At 43.7% G+C, this 21,492-nt stretch overlaps 1 protein-coding gene across 1 annotated transcript in view; it reads right to left on the bottom strand.

Annotated features, from left to right (window-relative positions):
- Positions 1–20,209, bottom strand: part of LOC141162505 (uncharacterized) — a 37,189-nt gene extending 16,980 nt beyond the window's left edge. Inside the window, exons 1-6 of the mRNA XM_073648678.1 lie at positions 19,542–20,209; positions 9,524–9,868; positions 9,022–9,315; positions 8,466–8,570; positions 1,450–1,824; positions 933–1,238 (exon numbers count right to left, since the gene is read on the bottom strand). Of these exons, the coding sequence (XP_073504779.1) occupies positions 933–1,238; positions 1,450–1,824; positions 8,466–8,570; positions 9,022–9,315; positions 9,524–9,868; positions 19,542–19,587 (1,471 nt within the window). The 5' untranslated portion in view covers positions 19,588–20,209. The remainder of the gene's footprint in view (positions 1–932; positions 1,239–1,449; positions 1,825–8,465; positions 8,571–9,021; positions 9,316–9,523; positions 9,869–19,541) is intronic.
- Positions 20,210–21,492: the final 1,283 nt, after the last annotated feature.

Genomic DNA, 21,492 nt, shown 5'->3' with positions numbered 1-21,492 from the left:
AGGCAGTGACCCAAGCAAGTCCAACATAAACAGCTTTATTCAGCAACTCACGGGTAAACAGAAAAGTCCTCCGGTTCGCAGCCGGGTTAACACGAGTCCTTAAACAACGGTTACCAGGGGCAAAGGCCGTGCCGAACCGCTTGGTGCATAGCCTTCCCAGGCGTTGGTTCAGCCACACTCAATCCTGCTGAGCTTTCCTGCTGTGCTCCTAGCAGGTTTCAACATAGAGCAACACTAATCCTTAGTGCAGGGATTTTAAAGGACCTGTGGCAAGAGCCACTGGAAAACCCGGGTTGGAGGGAGGAGGCCGCCCCACTGTCTCCTGTGACCTCCTCCAAGAAATGAAGGCCCTGCCGGGTTTTACTTAATCTGCCTTAGCCAGGTAGCCTGACCAGGTCAATGCTCACCTTCATTCCTGCATTGCAGCCGCAGGTGAGTTTGTGACTGCAAAGCACTCCAATGGATTTAATAGGTCTCTGTACACATTCTGTGGGATATATAACGTCCCTTGTAAATGATCCCGGTCACTGCCTCACAACCCTTTAACGAGCCTTGCAATATGACTTAGGATAAAAGCCAAACCAGAATCTTAATTTGCAGACACGGTGTTTCGGGGTGTTGCCCCTCATCAGTGCAAAGTATGAAATCTGATTTGGCTAGATGAGAGGCTCTGGACTGAGGTCTAAGGGGTAACATTTCTCCTTGTGGAGAGTGATATGTTAAGCCTGGCATGCCAGAGTGAGGAGAATTATAAGCCATGCACGCTCTTCTAGGAAATTAAATATGAAAATTGTCTCTTCAGAGAGAAAGAGGGACAGAGAAATTTGTAAAAGTAAGATATATTGTCCAATGCCGGGTGCTTTACCCTCAAATAATACATTTTGCAAATTAAATTACAGATAGCATTGGACTCAGCTATAATAATCCTTTACCTTTTGCAGAGACCTCCCTGGATTGGGGGTTATCCGTGGACTCATGATTCCAGGTAACGGTGACTTTATATGTTGGGTCTTTGAAGCTGTCTCCAGAAATTGTACATTTACTTGTGAGATTAAATGTGGCGTCAGGATTCATCTTTTCTTCCTCTTCTGATGGAAGTTTCTGATGTGACTGACCCTTCATGGAAGACCAGCTGACCTGCAGTGGTTTGGGATAGAATCTGCTGAAGATGGCTGAAAGCTGGACATCTACAGGGTCGGTGATGGTGAACTGTATCGGCTCCATCAACTGAGGTTTAGCTGCAGAAAACAAATCCATATATTGAAGTTATTCACCTTCACATTTTGTACTAATCCAACCCGTGCCACCAACAGCCCCCCAATCTGGTAAGGATGTAAGGATGATCAATCCTCAGGATAGGCCATCAATATCTCTGTCCTGGACTACCCCTTTAATAAGTGTGATATCTGCCCTAAGAAGCAATGAGATGCTTCATTAGTTAAATCTCACCATAAATATCGTTGATCTTATGGGTTGTCTCCTCCGATCCCTTGTCAGTAAATCTGCAGGCCAGGGTTGACCCCAGGTGTCTGGATACTGAAGGAATGAAGGTCAGTTTGGTGGTGATGTCATGTAGAGACGTCATCTTTTGGCCGGCCATCTTCTCGGTTGACACCTTGTACTCCGTGGACATTAGAGGCTGCTGATCCTCATTGTCTTCCCATTTCATCTCTGTGATCTCACACGTGGTGCCGTCTTTATTGTTAATGATCCATTTCACCTTGGTCTCCTGAGAACAGTTACAGGCCGTACAATGCAGGGTGGCGGCCTCACCCTCCATCATTTTGGATGCAAGAATTTTAGATACGAGAACTCTAGAGTTTCCTGTTTAGAACATAGAAATTATTGTACAGGATGTTTACATGTGAACACTGACTTATATCAGCCCAGAACTGCATCTCCAGACAACTGGCATTAAATATTCACATGCTCAATTCATCACATACCCAACATAGGAGTGTGCGGATAAAGTACATAGCTCTGTACATTGCTTCTACCCCTTTATTGGATCAATTGCTGGGTGTCTCTGGAGGACCCCCACTCCCACCAATCAGTGGTGTTAATTACTACGAAATAATTATCTAATGATTTATAAAAGTTGCTACACATTGTAACTTTAGGTGAATTGCCCATCGAATTGTATTTCCCTTATTACTATCAGGTCACTAAACAGAGGTGTTGTCACAAATTCTCCTATCAGTGTGTTTGGAAGCAATGAGTGACAGTTCAGCCGTCCAATCTAGAACAGGGGTGTGCTGCGCTGTCAGTGTGTTGAGTGACACTTCAGCTGTCCAATCAGGGCCAGGACATACTGGGGCTTCTTCCATGTGCTTGCTGTTTGAGTGATTACCTGGCTATTTAGCCTGCTTTTGTTAGAACTCTCCTGTTAGTTTTTTTCTAGTTTGCTGGTCACATGACCTTTTTGCCTATTTAATCCTGCTCCGCCCTTCTGGCCATGCTGGACTTCATTGTAATTTCAACTCTTAAGCTAGCCTGGTGCTTTGTTACCTTACTCTGTCAGTTTAGCTAGGTCTCTTGACCTATATTTTCTATGTTGTTTGGTTTGTCCTTTTCTGCTACAATTTCAGCTAGGAGGTGTCCATCTTACTCCCAGTCCCTAGTTCTTGTAGGGATCCCTCCCTCACATCTATAGGTCTTCGTACAGACTAGCTGAGGACTTTAGCAGGATCAGGTTCCCCGTTACATCGTAGGGATCAAGCTTAGTTCTATTGTAGGGACAGATCTCCTGTCTTTCCTTAGTGCTTGTAGCAGATCATAACAGTAAGTCCAGCCCAAAAATTTCTCTAAGGAAAGACCTCCAGTTTCCATCATGGTGTCGGTTCAGGATTTGGCTCAACGCTTGCAGGGACTCTCTCTGGATGTGGCCGAGCTCCAACAACACGTGAGTAGCTGTTCTGGAGCGCATTTTGTAGGGCCAAAGGTACGTTTGCCTGATTTATTTTTTGGTGAACAACAAGATTTTTTTTTCCTTTAAAAATGCTTGTTTATTGTATTTTCGTTTAAGACCCAGATCCTCTGGTGATGAATCACAGCGCATAGGGCTCATAATGTCACTTTTGCGCAAGGAACCTCAGGAATGGGCCTTTTCTCTCCAACCTAGTGATCCGTGCTTTAGATCAGTGGATAGTTTTTTTTCTGCTTTGGGGTTGTTGTATGATGATCCTGATCGTGTCTCATCAGCTGAGACGGAATTGAGACATTTGAGGCAGGGATCAGGTAATGTGGAAAATTATTGTACTCACTTCCGTCGGTGGTCTGCTCAGGTGGGGTGGAATGATTCTGCTCTGAAAAGTTTGTTTCTTGCAGGGCTAGGTGAAAGGGTTAAGGATCTGCTGATTGCTTATCCTACACCTGGAAACTTGCAGGAGGCAATGCAATTAGCTATACGGGTGGACAGGAGACTGCGTGCAAGGGTTAATGAGAGTAAATCCTCTGCCATGTCAGCTCCGAGTTCTTAGAGGGTCTGTACTGACATTGGAGAGCCGATGGAGATTGGGGCGATGTCACCCCGCTCTCAGGAAAAAGACCGCAGGTTTTCTGAAGGTTTGTGCTTTTATTGCGGAAAGTCTGACCATTTCATTAAGAACTGTGTGCTTCGTATGAACAAAGTAAAAAAAAAGGTCAGTTACGCCCATATAGCCTGTTTAAATACTAAGGGGGTATTTCTTTCTGCTACTACCGCTGCTCAGGAAGAATTAATTGAATTTCGGGTATTTGTGGATTGTGGTTCTACTCTGAATGTGATTGATGGGGGATTCTTGGAAAAACTTAAATTAAAACCCAAACCTTTGTCATCCCCTATTGCCGTGGTTTCTGTTGATGGTTCTCCCTTGAAATGTGTTACTCACAAGGTTTATGAATTTCCCCTCACTATTAATGGTATTCACCAAGAAAATTTGGATTTGGTGGTATTAAATAATTTGCCTTCTCCAGTAGTTTTGGGTTTGCCCTGGTTAAAATTGCACAATCCTGTACTGGATTGGTCTACCAATGAAATTAAGTCCTGGAGCCCTAAGTGTTATGACAAGTGTTGTAACGGGCGCATTGCTGCTGGGGATAAAGGGGAATTACCTGTACCTATTCAGGATTTTTGGAAAGTTTTTTCTGAGGAGGAGTCACAAATATTGCCTCCCCATAGAGACTATGATTGTACCATTGAATTTGTCCCTGGAGCGACTCTCCCTAAAAGTCGTTTATTTAATTTTACTATTCCTGAGAGAAAGGCTTTGGAGGAATACATGCAGACGAGCTTGGCAGCCGGTCATATCAGACCCTCTAAGTCACCTGTGGCTGTTGGATTTTTTTTTTGTTAAAAAAAAGGACGGCGGTTTACGTCCTTGTCTGGACTTTCGTGAGATTAATAAAATGACTGTACCCAATCCCTACCCACTACCATTGATTCCTGATTTGTTTAACCAGTTAGTGGGGGCCAAATGGTTCTCTAAAATTGATCTCCGGGGGGCATACAATTTGTTGCGCATGAAGGAGGGTGATGAATGGAAGACTGCTTTTAACACTCCTGTGGGTCATTTTGAGAATCTGGTGATGCCTTTTGGTCTTACCAATGCTCCAGCATTTTTTCAGAATCTTATTAATGACATCCTTAGACCTTTAATTGGCAAAAATGTGGTTGTGTATTTGGATGACATTCTGATTTATTCGCCTGATCTGGAGTCTCATTGGCGGAGCGTACCTGAGGTATTACAGTTATTAATGGACAATTCGCTTTTTGCTAAGCTGGAGAAATGTGAGTTCGCTGTACAGAGAATTAGTTTTTTGGGCTACATTATCTCCAGTGAAGGTTTTGAGAAGGACCAGGTGAAAGTTCAAGCTGTGCAGGAATGGCCTAGGCCTATTGGTTTGAAATCAATACAGAGGTTTTTGGGTTTCGCCAATTACTACAGAAAATTCATTAAAAATTTTTCTATTATTGTCAAACCGCTGACCGATCTCACCAGGAAAGGTGCTAATGCGGTTCAGTGGACTTCTGAGGCCATTGAAGCTTTTGTGTTTCTAAAGGAGAGGTTCAGCTCTGCCCCCATCCTTATGCAGCCTGATGTGACTAAGCCGTTTTTGGTTGAGGTTGATGCTTCTTCTGTGGGGGTCGGTGCAGTGTTGTCTCAGGAAATCAAGGATGGAGTACATCCCTGTGCCTTTTTTTCAAAAAAATTTTCTGAGACTGAACTTAATTACGATATTGGTAATCGGGAATTGCTGGCTATTAAACTCGCATTTGAACACTGGCGTCATCTCTTGGAAGGTGCTGAATTTCCCATTCAGGTTTTCACTGATCATAAGAATCTGATCTATCTTGATGCTGCCAAGCGCTTGAATGCCCGCCAGGCTAGGTGGGCACTTTTTTTTTCGCGGTTTAATTTTTCCGTTACTTACATCCCGGGTACCAAGAATGTTAAAGCTGATGCTTTGTCTCGCAGCTTTTCTCCCATGGTCGGTGCTGAGGAGGAGGAGAGCATTTTACAAGAAGGTGTTGTGATTGCTGCATTGGACTCCATTTTGGAAGATGAGATTCTTAAAGCACAGGAGAATGCCCCATCTAACACTCCCCATGGGTGGTTGTTTGTGCCTAGGACCTTTAGGAGAGATTTGTTTGTTGAGTGTCATGAGTCTCGGTTGGCAGGTCATCCAGGAATTTCTGAGACCAAGAGACTTGTGGGTCGCAGTTTTTGGTGGCCTGGATGGCAGAAGGAAGTCATTAAGTGGGTGCATCAATGTACTGTGTGTGCTAGATCTAAGTCTTCGCATGCTCCTGCTGCGGGGTTGCTTTGCCCTCTGGAGGTTCCTAGTGCACCTTGGACACATCTGGCTATGGATTTTATTACTGACCTTCCCCCCTCTGAGGGTTTCACGGTCATCTGGGTGGTCGTGGACCGTTTTAGCAAGATGTGTCACTTGGTTCCCTTCATCAAACTGTCCTGCGCTAAGACACTCGCTAAGGCCTTTGTCAAGGAGATTGTCAGACTCCATGGTGTTCCTACTGACATTGTTTCTGATAGGAGACCTCAGTTCGTGGCTTGTTTTTGGCGTGCCTTTTGTGACAGGTTGGGAGTTCATTTGTCATTTTCATCTGGATATCATCCTGAGTCTAATGGCCAGACAGAAAGGAAGAACCAGGATGTTGAGCAGTTCTTACGTTGTTTTGTGGCAGACAATCAAGAAGGGTGGTCTGAGTTTCTGCTGCTTGCTGAATTTGCTCTTAACAACCATACATCCTCTTCTGCTGGGTGTTCGCCTTTTTTTTGTTGTTCTGGGAGACATCCGTCTTTTCGGTCATTCTCCAAGTTGGTATCGGCTGTGCCTGAGGAGGAGAGTTTTTCTGGTGATTTGGAAAGAGTTTGGACGGATGTGCGTGGTAATCTGCAGGAGGCTAACAAAAAATCTAAGAGGTACTTTGACAGGAAACGTCAAGAGGTTTTGTTTACGGCTGGTGACATGGTTTGGTTGTCCTCTAAGAATCTGCGGTTGAGGATTCCTTCTAAAAAATTGGGTCCCAAGTTTGTAGGGCCCTTTAAGGTGCTTCAGGTAGTTAACCAATCTGCTGTTAGGTTGGAGGTTCCCACCTCCTGGAAGATTAATCCGGTGTTCCATGTTTCTCTATTGAAAAAAGCTGATGTATCTGATAGAGACGCCACTGCCACTGTTCCTCCGGTGGTGGAGGACGGGGAATATGAAATTTCCCGCATCCTTAATTCTAGACGGTATAGAGGGAGTTTGCAGTATCTCGTCGCTTGGAAGGGTTTCGGTCCCGAGGATAACTCATGGGTGAGGGCGGATGATGTTTCTGCTTCCAGACTTGTCAGAGCGTTTCACAGGAGGTTTCCTGATAAGCCTGGGCCTAGGGGATCCGGAGGATCCTCATAGAAGAGGGGGTACTGTTAGAACCTTCCTGTTAGTTTTTTTCTAGTTTGCTGGTCACATGACCTTTTTTGCCTATTTAATCCTGCTCCGCCCTTCTGGCCTTGCTGGACTTCATTGTAATTTCAACTCTTAAGCTAGCCTGGTGCTTTGTTACCTTACTCTGTCAGTTTAGCTAAGTCTCTTGACCTATATTTTCTATGTTGTTTGGTTTGTCCTTTTCTGCTACAATTTCTTCTAGGAGGTGTCCATCTTACTCCCAGTTCCTAGTTCTTGTAGGGAGGACTTTAGCGGGTCTGATCGCAGGATCAGGTTCCCCGTTACATCGTAAGGATCAAGCTTAGTTCTATTGTAGGGACAGATTTCCTGTCTTTCCTTAGTGCTTGTAGCAGATCATAACAGCTCTCTGCTTCTAATTAGTGCCAGATGTAGCTTTGCTCAAATGGTGTGCTTTTGCTCTGCTCTCTGTGTTCCTGTATTTGATCTTTGTTGCCCAACCTTGGACCTTGCCTTTGACCATCCATTTGCCTTGCCCTTTTGTCTTGATTTGCTACCTTTCTGGAATTCTGACCTCGAACTGTGACCTGACTATGCCTTTGCCTTACCCCTTTGTTTATGAAGAGCCCTCTTGGTATGTGACTAGCATCATAGGTGCTGTGTCTAAGCTTCCAAATAGCCAGACACTTTACTAGACTTGTTATGTTTCCAGAAAGCACACATGTCACAATTCCACCACTCACGGTGTCTTAATGACAGCTCTGCCGCCCTATGGTATCAAAAGATAGCTGGGCTATTAGAACTGTGAGTGACAGCTCTACCGCCCAATCTAAGGCTGAGGTATGAGTATTGTGAATGACAGCTCAGTCGTGCTATCTGGATGGGTCTGTAAGATCTCTTCCAGCTGTCATCTGTCAACTGTCAGACCATTGCCAATTGTAACTTTGCTCAAGTGGTGTGTGTGTTTGCTCTGCGCTCTGAGTTGTATTATGATCTCCGTTGTTGATCTCGGATTTACCTTTGACCATCCGTTTGACTTACCCCTTTGTTTTGATCCGCTACCTTCGTGATAATCTGACCTTGGACTGTGACCTGACTATGCTTTTGTCTTTTCCCTTTGTCTATTACAAGCCCTCTTGGTACTGACCCTGGATCTCTTGACTATCCTGCCTCACTGTAGGTCTGTGAATAGCGGCTAGTGTCACCTTGAGGAGTGACTGGCATCATACTACACTGACTCTTTTGATCCTGTTGTAACTTGTCTAATATTAACACCCAACATGCAAAGCCCATGTAAGGCCACCTCCATATCAGGCCTTTTTACACATGAAGGCTGCTGCCTGCCAGTTTTCTCTTATTTCTTGATTTTTGGTCCATCATGGACTTATATGGTTATATGGTTATGTCTGTCGACATAGACTGCCCATTCTACTCCAACTACCAACTCTTCCAATGGTCCCTTTAACTCACAGAGTTTATAGTTACACAGTTGCTGCACATTCTACATAGTTAGATTTTGGGGTAACTAAAGCTAATAGTGACTTTCCATTCACCGCGATGTCCCTGTAACTTACCTGTTTTCTTCTTGTATAAAATCACAGCAATGACCAATAACACGATCAATACGGCTACTCCAGCAATCACCCCCACCATCAGGCCGGTGCTATTGCCATCATTCTCTGGAGGAGAGAAGACATAAGGTTTACACATATAACCTTCTGTATCACCATTGTTTTTATTGCATGACTATCTTGGGTCTTAACAGTCCAGTCATTCATACTGAATACTAAACGGAGAGGCAATGGTGACAGGGTATAGGACACGCATGGGCTTTCTTTACTTTACAAGCTATGTACCATGATGGTTCCAAATTTTCGTAAAAACTGAGGTCTAAGGGGTAACGTTTTTCCTTGTGGAGAGTGACAAGCCAAGCCTGGCATGTCAGAGTGAGGAGACTTATAAGCCATGCATGCTCCTATGGGAAATTAAATATGCAAATTGTCTCTTCAGGGAGGAAGAGGACCAGAACTCTACTGCCACCTATTGGAAGCGGCGATCCTAAAAGTGTGAAAATTCATCAGTCAGCAAAACAGATGAAGTAAAATGTAAGCAATTAATTGTGAAGCTCACCGCTATAAAAAAGCCGGACGTCTTGTTTTATGGAATCAGGGAAGGATTCGTGCTGGACTCGGCAAGACAAGGATTTGGGTTTCTCCGTGGATGGTAATATCATGGTGCAATTCATGGAGAAAGTATCATCGTTATTCTTGTGAGGAGGAGATACACCACAACCTTTCACAACAGTCCCATCCTTTACCAACTCCACAGTGATCTGTGAAGGGTAAAATCCGGTCACCGAGCACAAGATCTGGTCCTGCTCATTGTCTATAATAATTTTCTCAAGAGCCGAGATAGACGGACGAGCTGTAAAGAAAAAACAAAGAAGTGAAAGGTTCACAACCTTGTAAATGCCATAATAATTCTCCTGGATGGATGGTGAGGTGGAAACGCTTCCAGCACAAGGTCATACAGAAGACGTAGGTCTCATAGTGAAGGTCGGATCGCTCTGGGACTGGTATCTGGGATGCGGAAAATACTTTATGCACTTGTTGGACCGTGTCGTAAAACTTACCATAAAGTTTAAGATTGATTTCCTTGTGAACAATGTCAGGAGTGTAGACTACTATGCACCTATAAGTCCCAATGTCGCTGACGGATGCAGTCTTCACGTACAAATCAGCAGCTCCCCTTGCAGCGACGCTGTCATCTATATATTTGCTGGAGAGTTTTTGTATTCCTTTGTTGTCGAAGTTCACGATCTTAGATCCCTGAAATTCCCACATAATTGCAAGATACTGGCGGTTTATTGGAGCTTTGTCCACCTCAAAGGTGCAAGGTATCTTCACATCACTTCCCAGCTCCGCAGTTACAGAAGAAGGAGCAGAGACTTTCAAGGCGGATTCAGCAGAAGGAAAGACTGAAAAACAGACATCATTATGGGGGCACTGCTAGACCTAATATTAACCAATAGGCCTGACCGCATATCAAATATACGAGTTGGGGGTCACTTGGGTAATAGTGATCACAAAATAATACGTTTTCATGTAACCTTTAATAAGATGTGTAGTAGAGGGGTTACAAGGACACTAAACTTCAGGAAGGCTAATTTCCAACGGTTGAGAGATGATCTTAGTGCAATAAACTGAGACAATATCCTGAGACATAAAGCTACACAAAGCAAATGGGAGACATTTATTAGCATCCTGAATAGGACCTGTGCACAATATATACCCTTTGGGAATAAACATGCTAGAAATAGGAGGAAACCACTATGGTTAAATAGAGCTGTAAGGGGCGCAATAAGTGACAAAAAGAAAGCATTTAGAGAACTAAAGCAAGTAGGTAGTGATGAGGCATTAAATAAATATAGAAAATTAAATAAATTATGTAAAAAACAAATCAAGGCAGCAAAGATTGAGGCAGAGAGAATCATTGCCAGAGAAAGTAAAAATAACCCCAAAATATTCTTAAACTACATAAATAATAAAAAACTAAAAAAATGATAGTGTTGGCCCCCTTAAAAATAGTCTGGGTGAAATGGTGGATGAGGATGAGGAAAAAGCCAACATGCTAAATGATTTTTTTTCAACCATATTTACACAAGAAAATCGCATGACAGAAAACATGATTAGTGATAACAAAAATTCTCCATTAAATGTCACTTGCTTAACCCAGCAGGAAGTACGGCGGCGTCTAAAAACCACTAAAGTTGACAAATCCCCGGGCCCGGATGGGATACACCCGCAAATACTGCAGGAATTAAGTAACGTCATAGATAGACCATTATTTTTAATCTTTAAAGATTCCATAATAACAGGGTCTGTACCACAGGACTGGCGTATAGCAAATGTGGTGCCAATATTCAAAAAGGGGACAAAAACTGAACTTGGAAATTATAGGCCAGTAAGCTTAACCTCTACTGTGGGTAAAATCCTGGAGGGTTTCCTAAGAGATGCTATACTAGAGTATCTGAAGAAGAATAACCTCATGACCCAATATCAACATGGGTTTACAAGGGACCGTTCCTGTCAAACTAATCTGATCAGTTTTTATGAGGAGGTAAGTTCCGGACTGGACCAAGGAAATGCAGTGGATGTTGTGTATATGGACTTTTCAGAAGCTTTTGATACGGTTCCACACAAAAGGTTGATACATAAAATGAGAACAATGGGGATAGGGGAAAATATATGTATGTGGGTTAAGAATTGGCTCAGCGATAGGAAACAAAGGGTGGTTATTAATGGAAAACACTCAGACTGGGTCTCAGTTAACAGTGGGGTACCACAGGGGTCAGTATTGGGCCCCCTTCTTTTTAACATATTTATTAATGACCTTGTAGGGGGCATACAGAGTAGTATTTCAATATTTGCAGATGACACTAAACTCTGTAGGGTAATCAATACAGAGGAGGACAATTTTATATTACAGGAGTATCTATGTAAACTAGAAGCTTGGGCTGATAAATGGCAAATGAGCTTTAATGGGGATAAATGTAAGGTAATGCACTTGGGCAGAGGAAATAAAATGTATAATTATATGCTTAATTGTAAAACACTGGGAAAAACTGTAACTGAAAAAGACCTGGGTGTATTGGTGGACGACAAGCTCACATTTAGTGGCCAGTGTCAGGCAGCTGCTGCAAAGGCAAATAAAATAATGGGATGCATTAAAAGAGGCATAGATGCTCATGAGGAGAACATAATTTTACCTCTTTACAAGTCATTAGTGCGACCACACTTAGAATACTGTGTACAGTTCTGGTCTCCGGTGTATAAGAAAGACATAGCTGAACTAGAGAGGGTGCAGAGAAGAGCGACCAAGGTTATTAGAGAACTGGGGGATCTGCAATACCAAGACAGGTTATTACACTTGGGGTTATTTACTGTGGAAAAAAGAAGGCTTAGGGGTGATCTTATTACTATGTACAAGTATATGAGGGGACAGTACAAAGACCTTTCTACTGATCTTTTTACTCTGAGGCCTGAGACAGTGACAAGGGGGCATCTTCTACGTCTGGAGGAAAGAAGGTTTAATCATAATCACAGACGGGGATTCTTTACTGTAAGAGCAGTGAGACTATGGAGCTCTCTGCCACATGATGTTGTAATGAGTGATTCACTATTAAAATTTAAGAAGGGCCTGGATGCCTTTCTTGAAAAGTATAATATTACAGGTTATATATACTAGATTCCTTGATAGGGCGTTGATCCAGGGTACTAGTCTGATTGTCGTATGGAGTCGGGAAGGAATTGTTTTCCCCAATGTGGAGCTTAGTGTTTGCCAGATGTTTTTTTTGCCTTCCTCTGGATCAACATGTTAGGCTATGGGTTGAACTAGATGGACTTAGTCTTCCTTCAACCTTAAAAACTATGTTACTATGTTATGCAGGCATTACCAACTGCAGAGGTTCCTTTTACCACCTAACCAGGCCCACTCAGAGGGAGTTTGTCACTGTCACGGTTCTACCACTCGCTGTGTCTTAGGGACAGCCTGCTAAAATGAAATCTTATAAATCTTCCCCTAAGGAAGTATTCTACACGAAACGTGTGTTGGGGTGGAGGGACAGCAGGCTTTTCCACGCTCTTGCTCACCAGCAGCCCTATTTTAAGGCACTGTATCCATATCTATGCATACCACTGGCTATAATCATATCTATGTGAATCCAAGCACTATGCACTTTACTCCAATTGAACTTTGTATGCATTTATAAGATTTCATTTTTTCTCTTACCATATAGCAGGCTGTCTGTTATTACATCTATTACAATCTTATGTGTCTTTAGGCTGATATTACTAGTTGGTATTTATTTAGGTAGGATTAACAGCTCACATGCAATATTTCCTGTAGAGATTTACTCTGAGCAATAATTATTTACTTGTAAGCTGATTACTCACCTCTCCTGTTGTCCCTCGCAGTGTGAAGCTCTTTTTTAATTTATTTTTTTATGCAGACGGCTGGGGCAGATGTTTGAAGCCTGGGAAGGGGGTAATACCCACGGAGCTTCCCCGGCTACTAATATCAGCCCCCAGCTGAATACCTAGCCTTTATTAGCTATTAAAATGGGGGACCCCCCAAAAAATAAAGTGGGGTCCCCCCTATTTTAATAGCTAGCAAAGGCTAGGCAGACAGCTGGGGGCTGATATTAATAGCCCAGGAAGGGTGCCATGAATATTGGCCCCCTCCCAGGCTAGAAACACCAGCCGTCAGCCGCCCCAGAAATGGCGCATCCAATTCTGGCACTTAGCCTCCCTCTTCCACGCTGCCCTGTAGCGGTGGCAGTGGGGTAATAGGGCTGGGGTTGATGTCAGCTTATAATGCCAGCTGACATCAAGCCCAGGTTAGTAATCGAGAGGCATCTATAAGACACCCCCGTTACTAACCCCATAGTCAAAGTTAAAAAAAAAGCACAAACACCAGAATAAAGTCCTTTAATTGAAATAAACACACATTCCTTTATTGTTCTAAATTAAACCATACTTACCATCACGCCCATTCCAGCTGAAGCCAACGATCTCCTGCAATAAAAGTAAAATAATAAAGCAACCTCATCCTTACCTTTCTATGGTACAGTAAGCAACACAGTCACTGTACTTCTTATATATGTGACTGACATGTTTCTATCTATCTAATCTGTGTGTGATGCTCTATTCTTTCTATTCTAAATTGTCGGGTACCGGTGTATGCCACTGCTGAATTGCCGGCCGGCTTTTTTAACGAGACGGTGCATGAAAACGCTATTATTTTTTTTTTATAAATCCTTTAACACTAAATGACAAGTACAGTAAGCAACACTGTTGCTGTACTTCTTGAATATGTGACTGACATGTTTCTATCTATCTAATCTATGTGTGATGCTCTATTCTATCTTTTCTAAATTGTCGGGTACCGGTGTATGCCGCTGATGAATTGCCGGCTTTTCATGTAATACATTCTACATTATTCTTAGCTGTTTTCCTTCATGTAGAATTAACCTACAAGGAAAGAAAGGGTTTATTTTTATTCAGATATTTGTGTCCCATTGACTTGCATTGGTTTCCGGTATCGAAATCGGTGATATCCGATATTTTTTGGGTATCGGTCCGATCCAATCCGATCCGATATTTCCCGATATCGGAAGGTATCGCTCAACACTAGTCACATCCTTTTCTACAAAAAGTCAATAGATAACCTTTTCTTCATCTGGGAGGGGTTACGTGGCAAAGCGCAAGTGTAGCGCCCCTGAGGGTTCAGTCGCCACAGAGGTACTCCATCTCACCCAGAGGTGTGGTATCTCACTCTCAGGTAAGGATAGAGTGCTGCCCGGGACCCTAACACCTGCATCCAACACATCCACTTCAGTAGGGCAGGGCGAGATTCCTCCTAAGGGAGAGCACAGTCCCTGGTCCCTGGCTGGAGTGGGGGGAACCAAAGTAGGGGGAACCATGTAGTGGGTGTGGGTGCAGGAAGTAGCTTAGGGGAGCACTTGTGAAGGAAGTATATAAAGGGAAGCCATCTTGTGAGGTTAGATCAGTCAGAGGAGAAAAGTGGAAGGAGCAGAGGCTCTGCAGGAGCTCTGCTCCAGAGGAGGGCCTAGTGAGAGGCCCAGGACTGAAGAGAGAGAGAGGAGCAGGAAGGAAGGCTCCAAGAGGAACAGAAGGGATCCCAGGGGTACGGGCAGTGCTGGAGGCCACCCGTATGCCCGAATCTGCCAGGCGGTGGAGGGATCAGGCTGCAGAGAGGGAACCGGTCCCTAAACTAGCAGAGTTCTTCAGTTCTCAACTAGAAACCGGAGGCTTCTGTACTTTTAGGGTGCAGTTGCCACATCCGCACTCAAGTCGCCGAAAAGTTAACCACATAGGATCCAGGGAACTTCAGGTTGCCCAGAAAGATCCGAGGATACCGGCTTGGGACATTGTTTGGCGATGCGCGGGGCAAGAAAAGTGAGAGCCAGCGCAGGAAAACGGCTGAAAAGGGCATATAGAACGGGGTCCTGTCAGGCACTCTTGAAACACCTGGGAGTTTGCTGAACCCCTGCCTGGTGAACGCAGCATGACGTGGGAGGTTGTAATCCGGAAACTGTTACCTGAGGAACTTAACAACTGTGAGTAAATCCTGAAGACTGAACCCCACTGTCTCTGTGATTATTATCTGCGCCATCACCCCCTGCACTACACTGCCCAGCATCGCCTATAACATCTATTACATCTCAACACTGCCCTGGAGCTAAGCTCTACCTGTGGAGAGCCAAACCAACTCTGCTGCATTAAACACCAGCTCCAGAGGACCTGCTCCGCAGCGGTGGCTCCACATAGCCGCATACCACAGGTGGCGTCACAAACATTAAATACAAAAACTATAAATCCCCTGTAAATAACCCCTTTTATTGACCGCCCTGGGTCACGGACCGGGTCATCGCCACTGTGACATCTCCCCTAGCAACGACCGGCCCGGCACCGAGTACCCCACGGCCCAGGGGGTGCGTCACAAGCTTTTGTCGATGAACTGAATTCAAACCCTTGGGGGTTAGAATTTTCCTTTTCCTATTCCGAAACCAGCATTGTATTTTAGATCTAGTTATCTCTAGGGATGCCAATGGGGGAATTTTTTCATCCACCCACTTTAAAAATGTCGACGTCAACATTTATCTTGATTTTCCAGTGGGCATCTCCCCAAATGGATTAAGAATGTACAGTATGGCCAGTATGGGCGCATACAAAGGAACTGCACAAAAGACATTGATTTTGAGAAGGAATTACGTATCCCACAAGGGAGGTTTCAAGAGAAGGGATACCCTATTGACATTTTGAGAAATGCAAATAAAAGAACCAGGGGGTTGAAACAGCAAGATTGTTTCAAAAAAATGGAGGAGAACCAGAAACTCAAAAAGAAGAATCTCACAGATGATGACCAAAATACAGATACCGTTTTGCCACCACATACAATAAATCATACAGGGTAATAAAAGGGATAACCTAAAAATATTGGCATATAGTATATAGTAGTGATGAGCGAGCATGTTCTGTTAACCCTTTCAGCGAGCATGCTCAGGTGCTCGCCGAGTATCTTCAGCGTGCTCGGGTGCTATGTTTGAGTCACTCCGTGTGCATGATATGTGACTGTTTGACAGCTTTAATATATGTGAGGAATGCATTCCTAAGAAACAGGCATTCCTCACATGTATTAAAGCTGTCAAACAGTCACAAATCATTTGCACTGAGTGACTCAAACAAAACACCCGAGCACACCAAAGATAGTCAGAAAACACCCGAGCATGCTCGTAAATCTCGAGTAACGCGCATGCTCGCTTATCACTAGTATGTAGTGATCCAGTTTTGTTTAAAGTGTTACATGAAAAATTCGTAAATTGCAACACATCGTTTGTGGTTTACTTGCTGTGATGTCCAGCTCAAAGAAAGGAGAGGCCACAACTTTATTTGCACAAAGTGCAAAAAAACTAACAATAAAAAAAACCTTAAAGAGATAAACTGGAATATAAGTTAGTGTGCATGCTGGCCACTAAACAGGCAAAACACAAGATAGAAACATGATAAGAAAATACCCTGCAGTAAATTAATAAACAGCAATAGTGCATGAAAATAATTTACTTTTTTTGCACTTTGTGCATATAAAGGTGTGGAGTGCCTTTTCTTTGAGCTGGATATTACATTCATGTGGTTCCCCATGTCTGTATGTCCAGTAGCCGGGTCTCAGTCTTTCTCAGCTCTTGTCCACATGTACGTCACTTGACAAATGGTAAGGTTTTAATATTAGAGGTTAGGACAGTCCTGTATAGGGTCACCGTGACGTGGTGAGACGGCTTTTACATTTTTTTTATCAAAATTATTTTAACTAAGCGCTCTCTATTATTTTCTTGCACTATTGCTGTTTACTGCAGGGTATTTGCTTGTTATGTTTTTATCTTGGCTTTTCTCTTCACTTATATATTAAATCGACCCTCAAATCCAGATGCTAAATTTAACATTTGATGGCTTCATCGTTTTAGAGTCATGTCTTAATAGCCGCATATTTCAAACAAGCCAATGAATTTTTAGTTTTTGGACTTTTAATATATCCTCCCTTTCTTCCAAGAGCAAGACCTATTTTATTTTTCAGTCGATATAGCCGTAAGGAGTTCCTTTTTTGATCGGAAGAGTTGTAGTTTTTAATGACACCGTTCATTTTACCATATAATGTATTGAAATTCAGAAAAAATCCCAAGTGGTGCAAAATGGTGAAAAACATTGCAAGTCCTCGGTTTCGTTCATTGTATGGTAAAAATGACCGGGCAGTGTGATTCTCCAGGTCAGTACGATCACGGCGCTACTAAACTGTTCTGCGTTTTTTTTTTCTTTGCAACAAAATACCAAGAATTTAATTGTTTGTTTGTTTTTCTCAAGTGGTTTTAGCTGTCATTTTATTAATCAGATATGTGGGAACTAGTATACGATTTACACACTTTCGGACACATTCCGACTAGAAGTGTCCGGAGTTACTCAATACGAGCGAGGCCATGCATGTCTAGTCAGCATGTGACCACATGTATGCAAATCACATACTTGCTGTCATTTGTGGATTTCAATGAATGGATGACACTGGCTTTGTGCACACGGAGTCTTTTCGCTATTTTTTTTCTTTAGAGGAAACTGAGCAAAACCTCAAAGTTTTTCAGGTGTTTTGCATTTTTTGAGGAGGATTTGAAGAGCTTCCTCTCGGTTTCTGCTAAAAAAAAAAACTCCTTGAAAAAAACTCTGTGTGTACAAAGCCAGTATGTAAAGTCTCATTCATAACACGGTGCTCTAAAGCCGTGTTCCCGTGTAATGTAAACCCCAATTTTTTTGCGTAGAAATTTTGTTGCATGTAAAAAAAAAGTTCAAACAAAGTGTATGCGAACTGATGAAAACTAGTGTCCTCTTTGTGCATTTAAAGACATTCTTGAACTTGGCATTTTTTTGGTGGGTTTTCTCCCCTCTAAGGCTACGTTCCTACAATGAAGATATTTTGAAAAAAAAATGCAGGTAACCTGTTTTACTTAATGGGAGCAGAAATGGAGCAGGAAATCTGCAACATTAAAAGCTCATTGTGGGAACGTAGGCTAAGGCTGCGTGCCCACGATGCGTTTTTCAAGTGTTCTTGCTACAGAATTTCCGCAGCGGAAACGCTTTTCAAACGCTTGGTAATCCGTGCCCCATGGTCCCCAATGAAAATCCGCATGTTCTGTGCACATGCTGAGGAATTTTCTGCAGCGGATTTTCTGTGCGTTTTCCGCAGCATATCCATTATTTGTGCGTTTCCACATGCGGATTTGACTACTCAATGCATCTGAAAACCGCATGGCAAATCCGCATGTAAAAACGCTGCAAAAACGCTTAAAAAACACGTGTAAAATCCGCAAGCGTTTTTACTGCCAAGGACATGCAGAAACGCTGCGAAAATTTTCCACTTCAATTCTGCATCGTGGGCACATAGCCTAAGGCCACGTTCACACGTTGAATACTAGGTGAGTTTACTAGAGAAGCGGTGATGAGTTTCTATTATAATTTTCCTCTGATTGTTCCTCTCCTGGTTTTGGCTTAGAAATACTGATGTAAAATTCTGACCAAATACTCAACGTGGCCCGAAGGCTTCTGAAAAAAATACAACTGCGTTTTTAAAAGGCAGAATCCCAATTTTCTGTGCAAAAAAAAAATCATAAAAATAAATGGTGAATCAAAATTGCACAAATAAATAAAAATGAATGAAAAGAGGAAAACATAAAAAAGTAGCAAAGGTTACAATTTTTACAGATAGGAAAATGGCCTAATACACCATGGAAACTCCAGAAAGTCCACCACTTGTGAAAGATAAAAAGTCTGGCGAGGCTAAAACCCCGATAGAAGACAAGACTCAGAACAACATTATATCTTGGTAAAAAAAAGGTCGTGTGTGCAACATAACACTGATTGTTCTCAGTGGGAGAAACAAAATAATAATCTTGTAGTTATGAGACCTTTTAGTGGCTAATGAAAATAAAAGGATTGATGTTGCAAAGCGAGCTCTGCAGACTTCTCAGGTCTCTCCATCAGGCGTCAGGTATAAGAAAGTATCTGGAGAAACACAAATATATGCACAATCAGAGCTCTTCTGGATTGTTTGTTTGTTTCTTCAGATACTTTGTTATGCCTAAAACCTTAGAAGTCTGTTAAGCTCGCTTTGTAATAGCATTTATTTTATTTTTGTTAACCATTAAAAAGTCTCATAACTACAAGATTATTATTTTGTTTCTCTTTTTTTCAGCCGGCTAACACGGTACCAAAACCTTTTTTTTCCTTTCAATGTAACATTGACGTGAAAGTGGAACCTGACCAAAAAACGGCACTCCCTAAATTGAGCTTGGCCTTCTCCGTGATGATCACCACCTTTCACCAGGTCAGCGGTGGCCCACCGGACACGGCCTTTGTGTCTTACAAAAGCCTAAAAGAAGACGTCTGCAGCTCTAACAGCAGATACTCAGCCAGAATAGGAAACTGCTGTCTGCTCCGAGGCGGCAACAGAAGGTTGGAACAAATCGAACAAATCCAGGAGCCTCCTCGACAATTCCAGCTTTATGTACCGAGAGTAAATCCTATACTTACAGGAGAGACATAGTGCGACCAGCCACAAAGCCCTGAGCTCCGCCATTTCACAGTCCAAGGGTTTTTCCAGCTCTGCAATGTCTGAATCCTGATTTTACTTTCATTTTCTCCTGGAACAGCTTCTGTAATGATAAGAAGGAGGGAGGAAGAGTAGGGAGCTGCAGGAAGACTGTCCGCAGCCCTGGACACATTAACGTCCCCACAATGAGCTTTTGTTGAGTTTTTAATGTTGCCGATTTTATGCATCTATTACTATTTTTTCATTGCATTTTTATTGCGTTTTTGATGCTGCAAAAATTCTATCTGTAGATTTTTCTGTTCTGCGCTGATGAATTATCTGTGGAAGTGATGCAGAATGATGAATGTGTTGAGTGATAGGACAATGTCTGCAGCTCCATTCCCGGCATTCATATCCTACAAAGAGAAAGGAGCCCAACACACAAAGCTTCAGGAGGAGAATACACAAGTGACAGCTGCAAACCAGTCTCGCCTGAATAACATCATGTTATTTTAATCAGATTCAAGCCTCATTCAGACGTCTGAAGATTATTTCGATCAGATTGTGGTCCAGGTGTCATCCAATTTTCTCATATGTGGAGAATACGATCCTCACAAGATCTCCTTCTCTACTCCCCTCTAATCTCCTCTTCCCACAATCACATACAAGATTTCTCCCGTGCTTCCCCCCCTACTCTGGAACTCTCTATCCCAATGACGCGCCCCCTGGGACATATTCCTTTTTGAGGGGAATACCCGGCACCGGATCAGATGGGGGGGTTTGTAGTCTCCGAGCGGCTGTGACCCGGCCCGTGCCCAGGGCGTCAAGCTCAGTGTTATGTGGCAGTCCTACAGATGTTATTAAGAGTTCTTTTGTGTCGACTACGCCACCCGTTGTGATGCGGTCACTGTGGCCGCCGCTGCAGCAGGGTCCGCTGAGGCTGATGGTGGGTGCGCAGATTGGTGGGATAACCCCCAACGGGAGGGGTATAGCCTCAGAGGGGACAGGCGCAGAGGATGGGGGTTGTGGTGGTGTAGTGCAGACGGCAGTGAAGACAGAGTCGGGTTGTGCAGTTAAGGGTGTTTACTTACTGCAGAAGTTGTACTGGTCACTCCAGCTGCTAGTGACCACCCGAGCCGTGCTGCGTCCACCAGGTCCTGGATCCAGCCAACCCCCAAACAAGTCCGGAGCGTGGCCCTGAGCTCTCTTTCTGTCCCGTTCTCTGGCCGTCCCCACCAGTAATCCACCTAGGTCCAGCTCCCTCGGGCCTTCTGTTGGGACACCCTTGGCCCTGGGTTCCCTGACCCTTCATGTGGTGTGCCTTCGGGGTGGATGTGATGGGTGACCGTGGCAAACGCTGCCCACGGTCTCCGGTCTCTGGCTGGGGAATGTTTTTACCCCCACCAGCTTGGGTTCCGGTACCCTGATGCTGACTCTTCACCCGGTGCTTTTAGTTGGGATCTCAGAGTCCTTCTCTTCTGTGCTCTGGGTCTCTCTCTTTTCTCCTCTCTCACTCTGGGTCTTTGTCTTTCTTCTCTCCTCTGCTCCTGACTTGTTCTCTGCAGCTGACTGACTCTCTGCATCTGATCCTCTGCATCTGACCCTGATCTTAGTTGGTGCCCACCTTATATACACCCTCTATGTGTGAGCTCAGGTGACCAGCACCCAATGAGCTCCTATCTTTACCCAGGCTGCTCCCCCTATCTGCCCCTACACTACATGGGATGTACCACCCCCCTCCCACTCCAGCCAGGAACAGACTCGGTCGTACCTGCACATTTCTAAGTGGGAGTACCGTCGGCCTGTTCCCCGGAAATGGGATGTGTGTAGTGCATGCAGCCTACCGAGCTCAGTTCCACACTCCATCCTTACCCGGGAGTGGAATATCACACCTCTGGGTTGAGGTGCAATACTCCTGTAGCAGCCGAATCCTCAGGGTGCTACATTCCCCCC

Source organism: Phyllobates terribilis, unplaced genomic scaffold, assembly GCF_046119375.1.
Source record: "Phyllobates terribilis strain yellow unplaced genomic scaffold, ASM4611937v1 Scaffold_9__5_contigs__length_417890890, whole genome shotgun sequence".
NCBI lineage: Eukaryota > Metazoa > Chordata > Amphibia > Anura > Dendrobatidae > Phyllobates > Phyllobates terribilis.
This window is presented reverse-complemented; position numbering and strand designations above follow the sequence as displayed.